The sequence below is a fragment of the Lupinus angustifolius genome, chromosome LG18 (genome assembly GCF_001865875.1).
Source record: "Lupinus angustifolius cultivar Tanjil chromosome LG18, LupAngTanjil_v1.0, whole genome shotgun sequence".
Classification (NCBI taxonomy): Eukaryota; Viridiplantae; Streptophyta; class Magnoliopsida; order Fabales; family Fabaceae; genus Lupinus; species Lupinus angustifolius.
In genome coordinates, this window is record NC_032026.1 from 14,818,423 (window position 1) to 14,830,240 (window position 11,818).

General features: G+C 34.2%; 2 protein-coding genes across 3 annotated transcripts; one reads left to right on the forward strand and one right to left on the reverse strand.

Moving 5' to 3' along the window:
* On the forward strand, window positions 1,655-5,109 carry LOC109332437 (ACT domain-containing protein ACR1-like). Of its 2 annotated transcripts, XM_019567418.1 has the most exons (7): window positions 1,655-1,967; window positions 2,060-2,105; window positions 2,933-3,047; window positions 3,350-3,417; window positions 3,513-4,127; window positions 4,219-4,326; window positions 4,467-5,106. In XM_019567418.1, the coding sequence occupies exons 1-7, from the start codon at window positions 1,897-1,899 to the stop codon at window positions 4,830-4,832; spliced, it is 1,389 nt and encodes a 462-aa protein (XP_019422963.1). In that variant the 5' UTR covers window positions 1,655-1,896; the 3' UTR covers window positions 4,833-5,106. The 2 variants fall into 2 exon arrangements, with proteins under 2 accessions (XP_019422963.1, XP_019422964.1); XM_019567419.1 differs by lacking the exon at window positions 4,219-4,326 and having other exon boundaries at window positions 4,467-5,109.
* LOC109333159 lies at window positions 7,415-10,795 on the reverse strand. Its single transcript, XM_019568480.1, has 3 exons — window positions 10,124-10,795; window positions 8,599-8,786; window positions 7,415-8,209 (listed from the first exon to the last, which is right to left on the reverse strand). Exons 1-3 carry the CDS (start codon window positions 10,689-10,691, stop codon window positions 7,562-7,564), a joined length of 1,404 nt encoding a protein of 467 aa, XP_019424025.1. The 5' UTR covers window positions 10,692-10,795; the 3' UTR covers window positions 7,415-7,561.

Below are 11,818 nucleotides of genomic sequence, written 5' to 3' on the forward strand. Positions count from 1 at the left end.
TATTTTGATTAATAATTTCAAACCTTATGCTGAATATAAAATAAGAAAAAACTCTCCCGAAAATAATTTGAACCCATAAGTAACTCGTGGGTCAATATATATCTAACAAATCAACTATTATCGACCCAAATGTTGCGTTAATATTCAAGCCCAGTGTTCAATGGGACTGGACTTACGGGCTCGCTTGTTCATCAGATTGCAATCAATGTATGCTGGGGCCAACCTAGTTAACTTTTATGGTATCCTTTTCATAAGTTAATAAAATACCATCTGTCTTCTCAATTTATTAAAATTTGTGCCAAAAGTAAATTAGTCCAACTTTTAATGAGTTTTTCCTGCGGGTTTTTTAATTAATGATCTTCTTATAATTCACTCGAATGGGACAAAATATATTAATATTGCTTTGTAAACTAACATATTTAATTTAAACACATAAAATATAATAAAGTGTAAGATTTTACTAAATCTTCGATCGATTAAAATGTTAAGACTTGAAAGTTTGATTTTGAGGAATGATATTTATTGGAGAAGAAAATTACATACAATTGAAATAGATTAACTTTTTATTCATAGGATGAAGTGATAGCATTATTTATATAAAAAACATAAAACGTAATATTTTTTCCACACGTAACCCAAAATTAAGACACAATGATTTCTCTATTGAGACAAAAACAAAAACACTAACACGAATATAGATGGGGTGAGTATGGAAAACAAAATACTTATACAAAAAGTAAAACTCACAACATCGTGAATTCAAATCACGTAAGACTTTATCTATCACGTAAAAATTCAAAGAATGAATTCTCCACGTTTTTTTCATTAAAAGGGAACATTTGAAAAATATGATTACTAGCATTTTTCATATAAAATTCAAAGAACGGAGGCTCCACGTTTTTTTTATGGAAATGAGACTCCACATTTTTATTTATTTTAAACACACTCCATCTCTTGTGCTAAAGAAACTACAGGCTATAAACACGGCGTGATGCTCTCCGAGAACTGATTCATTTTACAAAAACACAACGTGGAGGAGAGAACAAGCCGTGAGCATATTTCTTACTCTTATAATTCCATGTGTCCGACGTGTAATTAACCAAAAAAATATTTTATAATTATAATTTTAACTTAAATAATTTATTTCAACTAATTAAAAGTAGTAATACATAGAATATAGAATAATATAAAAAGTGATACATTAAGTCGAACAAGCCAAGGTGATATGAGTTAGTATTTGACTTCATGTGCAACTTATCATAACACCCCACGTGGCACAATTAACTACAAGCTGAGATCTCAGTCCTATCACTCAAAGCCACAAACAAAACCAGGTTCCAAGAACATACATATATATGGATCGAGCTAATGCATTTTGGGTTACCAATATTGGAAGATATTTTATATTAAATTTCCATATATTTTTATTACACTAAATATATGTAGAGTGATGAAGACTTGTATTCCTCTTCTTGAGTGTGAAATGCAAATTTGAAACCACTTCATAAATTTTCTTATAAGCTATAGCTGTAACCCTTCGCCGCCGCCTTTATCCTCAGGTAACTGCACTATCCGAACTAGGTATTTTCATGTTTATCATGAACTGATCCAACGTAATCTCTTCATTTTTTTATGGATTGACAATGATTTTATGTGTCATGACTTAGAAAATAAGATAAACAGCGCTATCCATTATATTCACGCAAGCTTTTATTATTATGCTGTTTTAATACAAACGTACGCACGCGTATTTGTTTCATACCGTTGCCATTGAACGCTTCTAAACTATACAGCCTGTGTCTTTTGTTTCACAATATTCTATATATAAATAGAAGTCGCAACTGTTTCACCAATTGTTATCACCTCACAGCGATTTGTTCATTGAGAAGACGGAAAATGGAGATATTCTACCAGCGACACATTGATCAAGAGATTGAATCGCTCATCGAAAGAATACACCCCCCTAGGTACTACTCCATCTTTATTTTTATGTCTTTGTTGTGTGAATTTTTCTTTTCGGCTTCTTCCCTTATCAACATCATTGGCTCTTTTTGCGCAGGGTCTGCATAGATAATGATTCTTGCCGATATTGTAGCGTAGTGAAGGTAAGATACACAATTTTCTCTATATTCCAAGCTGCATTGGTTAAATCATTCATCGTTAGGTCCATTGTTTATTATAGACGACCAACAGATTTTAAATCAGACCTAGTTGTACTTCATAATATTGATAAATCTTTAAGTATGTCCCAGCAATGTAGGAAGAGCATAATACACATTAATTTTAATTAGATAAATATCCACTGAGGATAGTCCTACAATGAGCTTGTGTATTAACGTATCCTGTATATAATATGATTATAGGGTACATGATTAGAGTTTGTGTTATCAGTCTTACACTTGGAACCAAAAGCTAATTCAAATTACTATACCAAATTGTGCCTATCTATATATTCAGCAATTGCCAATTACTAGGAGTTAGGATATACTATATGAAAGGTAAAGGACAGAAGAATTCTTAATGATTATGTACCTAATTGCCGAAAAACTTTGTCCTTCTACTGTTGTGTTGTTATCTAGTAAAGAGTCACATTTTCAGAGGCAGCACGAGTTATTATTGCCACTTGCTTTGCTATAGCTAGCAACCAACAAAAAGAATCTTATGTAGCTTTATGCTTTTAACCAAAGAGGTCTTTAAACAATAACTGACTGAATGCTTGAAAACTACTGTCCTTATCCTAATTATAAATTGCATTCTAGAAGTTTTCTTTTAGTAATATTTATGTTTTTTATGCAATATTATACTTACTTTTGTTTGTGTAATATACATAAAGACGTCTTACAATTAAGATAAGAGGAAGTAATAAGAATGACTTAATTTATTTCAACAGTTAAACAATAAGTTTAACATATAGTTTAATGCCCAAAAACAGGTTGATAGTGCAAACAAGCATGGAGTATTATTGGATATGGTACAGGTGTTGACAGGACTTGAACTCATCATTTCTAGATCTTACATTTCCTCTGATGGTGGATGGATTATGGATGGTAAGTATGTGTCTCTCAATACTCCCCTTTTATTTCTTCAGTTTTCTACATCAGCAGTTTTATCTATATACAACACTGTTATAATTTTCACAACAACTATGTATTATTTTTGTTTCTGCATTGACCCACGGTTCAATTAATAATTATTTAAAACCTTATTTTTATATATCATATATGAGTTATGCATGAGTCGTGTACTCATATATCTCCAAGCCCCTCAAAAGTCAAAACTACGAGACCATCATCTGCAAAGTGTAATGATTCTGTTCTGATCCATGTGGTGTGTTTATTACACAATGCAGTGTTCCATGTGACAGATCAAGCTGGCAAAAAACTCACAGACCAAAAACTCGAGCTCGACATTCAGAAGGTAATTCTCTCTCTGCCCCATCCTATCATCTCATCAATCTAAAATATAAAATCTTAAAAACAAACTAAACAAAAATATTCATATTCATATTTCAGGCACTGTGCACCACTAGAAGTAAAACACCACAGTCACAACAAAATGTGTCAAAAGAGAACACAGTCCTAGAAATGACTGTGTTGGACCGACCAGGGTTACTATCTGAGATCTCAGCAGTGTTAATGTATTCAGGCTGCCACGTCACCTCTGCGATGGCATGGACCCACAATGACAGAGCAGCATGCATTATCTACATAGAAGATGCAACCAAACACGGACCTATCAACGACCCAACACGACTAGCCCAAGTGGAAGAGCAGCTAGAGAACGTGGTGGTGGCCCACGGTGGCCGGAGAGAGAGGAAGAGCGTGAGAATGACAACCGTTGGTGGCGGTTGCACGCACCCAGAACGGCGGCTCCACCAGCTGTTGTACGCTGACAGAGACTACGAGAGTTGTAGCGCGTGTCATGGGGACAGTAATGGGGAACACAAGAAAATTTGTGATGGGACCCACGTGTCCATTAGTAAATGTGAAGATAAAGGGTATTGGGTAGTGAATTTGAGAAGCAGTGATCGTCCAAAACTGCTTTTTGATACTGTGTGTGTGTTAACCGATATGCAATATGTTGTGTTCCACGCTATAACTACTTCAAAGAGTTCCATTGCTGATCAGGTATAATTCGTGTAATAGTTAATTATTGAACAAGAAAATTTTAAGTGATGCTATTGTATTAATTAATCTTCTTCGTGTTAATTACTTACAGGAGTATTTTATACGGCACATTGGTGATAATTCAACTCTAGACAACGAAAGCGAGAGAGAAAAGCTCATTTTATGCTTAATATCTGCTATTGAGCGTAGAGTCTCGCATGTACGTCTCTCATAATACTCACCATTGAAGTTTCCTTTAATAGTTGTTATTATTATTATGCTATGCGACTATACATGCAATGATTCATTATTTGTTCTTTTAGTAATGGTGTCTCTTAATATATATGTGCATTGGTGCAGGGATTAAGGGTAGATATTTGCACAGAAAATAGTATTGGGCTGCTATCGAACGTGACACGTGTGTTTCGTGAAAATGGGTTTTCCATATCAAGAGTTGAGTTTGGAACAGATGGTGAGAAAGCAGTTGGAACATTCATTGTTACAGATTCTTCAGGTGAGGAAGTTAACCCAAGTATAGCAGAGTTGGTGAGACAAGAGTGTGGTGGAACCGTAGTTATTGATAACAAGTCACCCCATAGGGTCTCTCCATCAATTAAAGCTGAGACAAAGAACAACATAGAGGCTAATCCATGGTTTTCTTTGGGAACCATGCTATGGTCTCAATTAGAACGCCTTTCCAGCAACTTTGGTCTCATTCATTCATGAGGATCTCCCCACTCTACTTACTTCAACAATAGTCTCTACAAAATAGCGATGGATATAAGAAATTTATTTTTGTTTTTGCACATCTTATTTCTTTTCCTTGTCCTTGGGAAAGGTTAAAGAGAGTGTTCTAACCTGTGTTTAGATGGTCACACTGTACATTTCTTTCTCACATGATAATCACAGGCCAAGAATCAGATCTAGAGGCTAGTTTCGCACACATGTAATTAAGTAGTATATGGAAATGAAATAACATTTTAAACTTTATGTTCTTACTCCTTACCCCCAATATTCAAGGATTGATACAGAAGATGTAGGACAGTCGAGAAAAAACATGTGAGTTCATATGGCGATTATTCTATTTCAGTTACTGATTATTCAGGTGTGGTTACAGGAATAAAATGTCGTGCAGTTTTGCCCTAACCACATGAGAGGGAAAGAGAGAAGGGAGGACCATAAAAGCTAGAATTGGGTTCCTCTCACCCTCCACTACTCCAATGTGAGTGAAAATGCCAAAGGAAAACTAGTAGAGATGTTCATTGAGAGAAATGAACAAAGAAGAACTTTTAGGCTATATTTGAATTTAGGGAACACAAAAATTGGGTCAGATATGGGGTCGATTTGTTTTTTAAATATATTTTGGTAGACCTATAGAAAATGAACATAAAAATAAATCTACGCGATATTCAATATAATATGAACTTGTGAAGAAACTAAGAGAGATAAAGATTGATATGTTATCGACTTAACGTGAGTGACTCTTTTCTATTTAATCAGGCTGCACAAAAAACTAACATACTCTTGAAATTGAGATCAATTGTTTCATTTTCTACTGATCAATTAGATTGTGTCATGTCATATAAAAGAAGAAGATTAAGGTTAATGTGAGAGAAAGACTAAATTGTGTTACAAGACAAATGAAGTTAATGTGAGACAGCCTTTTGTCGGAGGTGCAAATAAACAATCAAATAAATTGAAATTCCGAAACCAAATAAAATATTTTGTGAATATATGGTGGTATATCTTGACTGAAAAATTATAGTTTTGGTGCATCTTTTAAAATATTTATTAAAATAGTGCATTTTTTACAAACTCGGTACTACCATAGCCAAGTTTCCATTTTTATTTTCCTGATCCCACAAAACTCGGCAATATGGTGAGAATTTCTATTTTTTATACATATTTTACCCAAACTCACCCACAATAGAGTATCTCCTTTTTTTTTTTTTTGTTCTCACTCCAAAATAGACACCTAGATTAGAGTTTTCACTTTTTTCACTTTCTCTAAACTAGACAACATAAATGAAGTAAATCTTTTTTTCCATCCTATATCCTATCTCGGCAACCTGGTTACCAAGTGTCCATAGATAATGTGGTCCCACGTTCACATGGAGAATGCTAAAGTTGGTGGAGCAAAATCATCTATGATTTTTGCTTCTCTATTTCACATGAACTAAAGAACCACATGAAGAGGAGTATCACCTTGTCCTTCATTTCATTATAAAGACCTAGAGCATCTTCACCAAATAGTTCTCTATTGATTAAATATTGTCCCATATTTTTTGTCCATACTCCATGATTCTCATATCCATAACATTCCATATATTTTTTTCCATCTATAGATATTGATACTACTAGAGGAAATATAAAGCAACCCCAAAAGAAATCCACATATATAAAAGATATATATGATCTTTTATTTATTTATCAAATTAAACGTTGATCAAGATGGCTATAAAGTTCATCCATAATACTAGTACCACACTAATAATAACTAACAAGTGTTACTATTATTACTGCACATGCTTCCTTCAACAATAAGCTATGGATTTGGTGAAGATGTTGGGTATTTATAATGAAATGAAGGACAAAGGAATGGATTTGAATGCATTTCTTTAGAATATGCTATTATATCCAATTGAGAAACATGATTAAGTACTATATAGAATATGGATTAATATACTGTCTTTCAACTTCTCATGTTCTGAGGTATATACATATGCAAGCTTTTGGTAAGTTCCACCACAATGGCACAGCCGTCGACGAGCAAAAAAATAATTGTGTAGGTATGCCACATGAATTCCTTGCTCATATTGTCTGCTACCCAAAACAAATATTTAGTTTGATTTCTTTACAATTTTTGTTTGGAGTATTCTATGGTGTATAGAACATGAGAATTTGTTGCCGGTAGCTTTATTTAGCATTCTATGGACACTCGGCAACCAGGTTGCGTTGATAGGAGAGAGGATGGAAAAAAATACCCCATTCATGTTGCCGAGTTTGGAGAGAATGAAAAAAAGTGAGAAACTCCAATTTGGGTGCCGATTTTGGAATGAGAACAATAAAAAAGGAGATACTCTATTGCGGGAGCCGAGTTTGGGTAAAATATGTATAAAAAAGTATAATCTCCCATCTCATTGCCGAGTTTTATGGGATCAGGAAAAAAAATAGAAACTCGGTTATGGCATTGCTGAGTTTATAAAAAATGTACCATTTTGGTAAATATTACAAAAGGTGCACTAAAACTGTAATTTTTCAGTCAAGATACACCATGTACATCAATTTGCCGCACAATGCCCAGTACAGACACTAAACAAGCTTTATGTACATAAATAAAGTTTTCAGAGATTAATCATAGAGTACAGAAATAATATTCATAGCCATGTATTCACAAAACAGAAGAGGAACATGGTGAAAACACACTTAGACACTGGACGGTTTCTGTGGCATTATCACATTTCATCAATGTCATCAACGTTAAGCCAGTCATTAGAATCCTTGGTGTCAGAATTACGTGCACTTGAATGCTCAGAATCGGCATGTCTGCTTTCTCTTAACTGGACCCAATCTCGAGAGTCTTTCGTTGAAGAATCAGAACCTGATGTAGTTTTTTTAAGACTTGCTGGCACATCCTCCTCCTCCTCAAGATCACTGAATGATACATCCTCTTCATCACCAATGGGAACCGAAGTTCCACCAGCACCAACCATTTCAGAAGTATCCTCTTTCAACCAATCATCAGCATCATCCTCATATGTTTCATGACTTTCATCCAAAAATCTATTTGCTGAACCAGATAATGATTGTTCAGGAGTTGGATTTACTGGTGCAGCTTCAGCCACAGGCTTATCAATAATGTGAGTTCCAGTACTTTGGTCGGGATGTTTCACCATTTCAACATCAGATACAACAATAGATGGGGCAGCTTCAACAGCAGACGTCTGAAGTGGTGCCGATTCAAGTTGAGCACTGCTTGGCACAGAGAGATGCTGCTCATCTTCATTTGAGGGAACATTGCCTCGCGGAGATAAATCTGATTCTTTAGTTTCCTTACTTCTTTTATCTAATGTTGGAGATAACATTGCCCTAGCTTCCACTATCTGAATACATAACATGAACCACTGATAATAAAGGCTAGCAGATTATAATATCAAATGTAACAGGTATTAAAAAATTAAATGTAACAAGCATAAGAACATAAGAATGGTTATTTGGTCATCTGAGAAAAGTTATACAAGTGTCACATATAAGTTACAAACATCAAACTATAAGAATCAAATGCCAAAGACTATAAACAATAAAATTCTTAACTGTCTCTATTTCAATCATTAGTTCCACATGGTTAAAATCAAAAGAACTAGAAACAAGTAAATAATATAACCTTGATTACACATGAGGCATCAGCATTCGTTAGGATGTGGAATTTCCAAACAAAAAATACATACACATCAATGAAAGAAAAACAAAATCCAATTAAAATTAAACTCACTTCTGAGGTTGATAAAATATCAGCATCACTTTTGTTAAGTCTAGGGTGCAAGAGTACAAAGTAAATCTTCCAAAAGCAACCATCACTCATATATCCAGGGCAAAGTTCCATCCTAAGAGCGGCTAAACTTGGAACCAGACGTTCAACAGCAAGGGCATGTTCTTGTTGTGGATCAGACAATTCAAAGTCTGCAGAGGGAAAATTATAAGAGATGGTAAGATATCAGCATAAATCATATGGAATGCATGGGTAAACATCTTGAGATTTTAGTGCCTGTTGAGGAAAACGTGAGGCATATAGACCATAATTTTGGAGAGAAATGGAAGGGTTATGAGTCATCTCACAAGTATATTTCATGACTCCCAAACCTTTCCCTTCCCTCCATTATTCTCCAAAAAACAACTTGCAAACAAACTCTTAGGTAAAACATCAAGAGGACAATACAATATTATTCAATTATACGGGACTAGTATAAAAGTAATCAGTCCAGTCCAGGTTGCCAAGTCTTGTGGAATAACGAATATTAGATAAAGGGAGAAAGTATACATCCAACGCCAAAAGGGATATGAATTCAGCAATTCATAATTGTTGCAGAAATGGATTCTAACTATGTCTAGGGAAATCAAGTGAATCTCTGGCAGTGGTGGAGCCAGATGGTTAATTGGTAACTAAGAGGGAGCACATTTGCCCTGGAATTTATGTAAAAATATAACTACTACCATTATGAAAATGTTGAAGACTTATGCGCCCATAAAAGAATTACATTATCTCCTCTATATACTTCAAACAAATAAAGCTATCAACTAATACACTCTTCCCTGCTTTTCTAATCAGCAAATCACAAATGCATCTAAGTTCCAACTTAACAGTCCAAATTCTCTATGGTCCTTTCCCTGCGGAATTTGGACATTGGCTGTGGATTTGTGGAGAGCAGCGACAACAGCAAGTCAGCAATGGCAATGAATTACGGAAGAGTTCCATTTTTGTCTCATTTCCAAATTGACCAAAAGTTGTTCTTGGCCATAGTTATTGATCAACTTTTAGAAACCTTGTCTTCTGAAATGTTGAAGTATGGAGCTTCTACTTTTACTTTAAGAAGAGTTGGACCTTTTTCATTTAATATTGTTTTCTAACGCTATAGGTAACATTTATTTAACACAACTACTGCGAAGCTAATATTTACAAATCTACAGTTGTTGCTCTCTTTGTATGCCTCTAGTCATGAAATTGATATCTATTATACTAAGCTCCCCCTAACCTCGGGGGCCTAGCTCCGCCACTAATTTCAGAGAGATAACATTTACTGGGATATTGATAACAGCATTAGATAAGATAGATAGTTCAATATATCTTTCTCTGCAAATTAATAAATTTACCACCTTGAAATTTCGTTTAAAACATTCAGAACTGAGAAGAATTTATATAGATTCCATAACCACGCAACATTTTATTAGTAGATAAATGCACAATTACAAATTCAATAATCTTAATATGGAAGAAAATGAGAGTAAGAAAAAGAATATACCATCAGAATCTGGATCAACGAGGTGAGGAAAATCCAACCAAGTCTCTGGATGCAACGCGATGCTTCCGGCAAAGGCCAACACCTCCTCCGTCAATCCAACCACACCATCAAGACCGTGCCCGTCATCGGACCCGATTTGAAGGAAATTAGATGCGAATTTCGTGAATTCCGATACAGTCTTATTACCAGAAATCTTCGAGATCCCGCTCCTAAATCTCCCACTGATCTCCTCAAAATCGCTTCGGATTCCAGAAATTATATCTTCATCAGTTGCGTTCGAATCAGAAGGTTCGGAAGGAGGATTGGGATCCGGATCAGGAGGTGGAGCAAGGAAAGAAGCAACGCCCCATAATTGACGGGAAATGGATTTGGTGATCTCGGAGAGATCCTCTTTGACACCGCGCGCGGTGGGAGTAGAAGCGGATGATGACGGTGATTGTGGATCGGGTTCTGTCTCGGATTTGTTTTGAGTGGAAATTAGGTTATCGCCATTGTTGTGAAGGTCTTCTTCTTCTTCTTCTTCGTCGAGTCTGAGTGAGTTTGCAATGGTTCTTGCTAACCACGACATGATTGATTGATTTCAATCGTTCACTTCAACATTACTCAACAGATGTGTTCTTTAACCAGATAAGAAGATATTCAGCTGCGACGCCGTTTTTGCGTAACCATAACGATCTTAAAAAGTAATAACTTATTTTTTATAGTGATTAGTAAACAATAATAAACTAGGTGAATTTCAAAGAATGGTTAAATATGTTTTAAGTTGTTGTAAATATGAGTAATTCTGATTATACTCTATTATTATTTTTAGTTTGTTTTGGTTTGGTTTTTACTTATTATGGATCATTTGCCAAATTACACTTGGTTATATATATATATACTGTTAGTAAAGTCAAAAAAAAAATTATCATTTATGACATCTCTCATTGATAACTGTTATAAATGTCCACACATTACTTTAGTGCTTTCATTTTTTATCTTAATATATCACTAATCTTTCACACATTATCTTATTTATATGTTTTTTTCTATTGAGTTTATATATAGCATTTCTTATATTTAAATTGTTTTTTCTTAAATATTATAACAAGAAAATATACATTCTATATGATAAAAAATAAGAATACAATTCAATCGACATCCACGAATAGGTATCATGATACATGTTCTTATCCATAAATTATTATTGTGGATACCCATCACATGTATTTGTACATGTATTTAAAATTTCCTTGTGTTATGTAAAGTAAAACAAAATTTTAATTTATTTTGGGTGTCATAAATATACTTAAGCTTAAAAATATCTATTGAATAAGATCCCGACTAAAGTTAATTGATTAAGTATTAAAATAAAATATGAGTGCAAATTTTCAAAATGTTTTCCTTTTATGATTCTATTTTAATTTCTTCCCCATTCCCCACCCTTATAAGCCTTTAGGTGAGCTTCCCTTAAAAAATGAAACTATATTAGGATATTTAGGCATGTCACTTAAAATAAAATGGCCAATTGTTCCCTTTTTCATCTTTAAGTTCATTGTTCATCTCTAATACTATTTTGCTTTATTTTTTGAGCTCTGAAGTTTTTAAAATCTATCTTATAATTTACCATAAAATCTAGACTCTAACTATCAAGTAAGAGAGCATAATAAGGAGGGGAAATGGGGATAAATTGGTCCTTTTATAGATGCTATATAT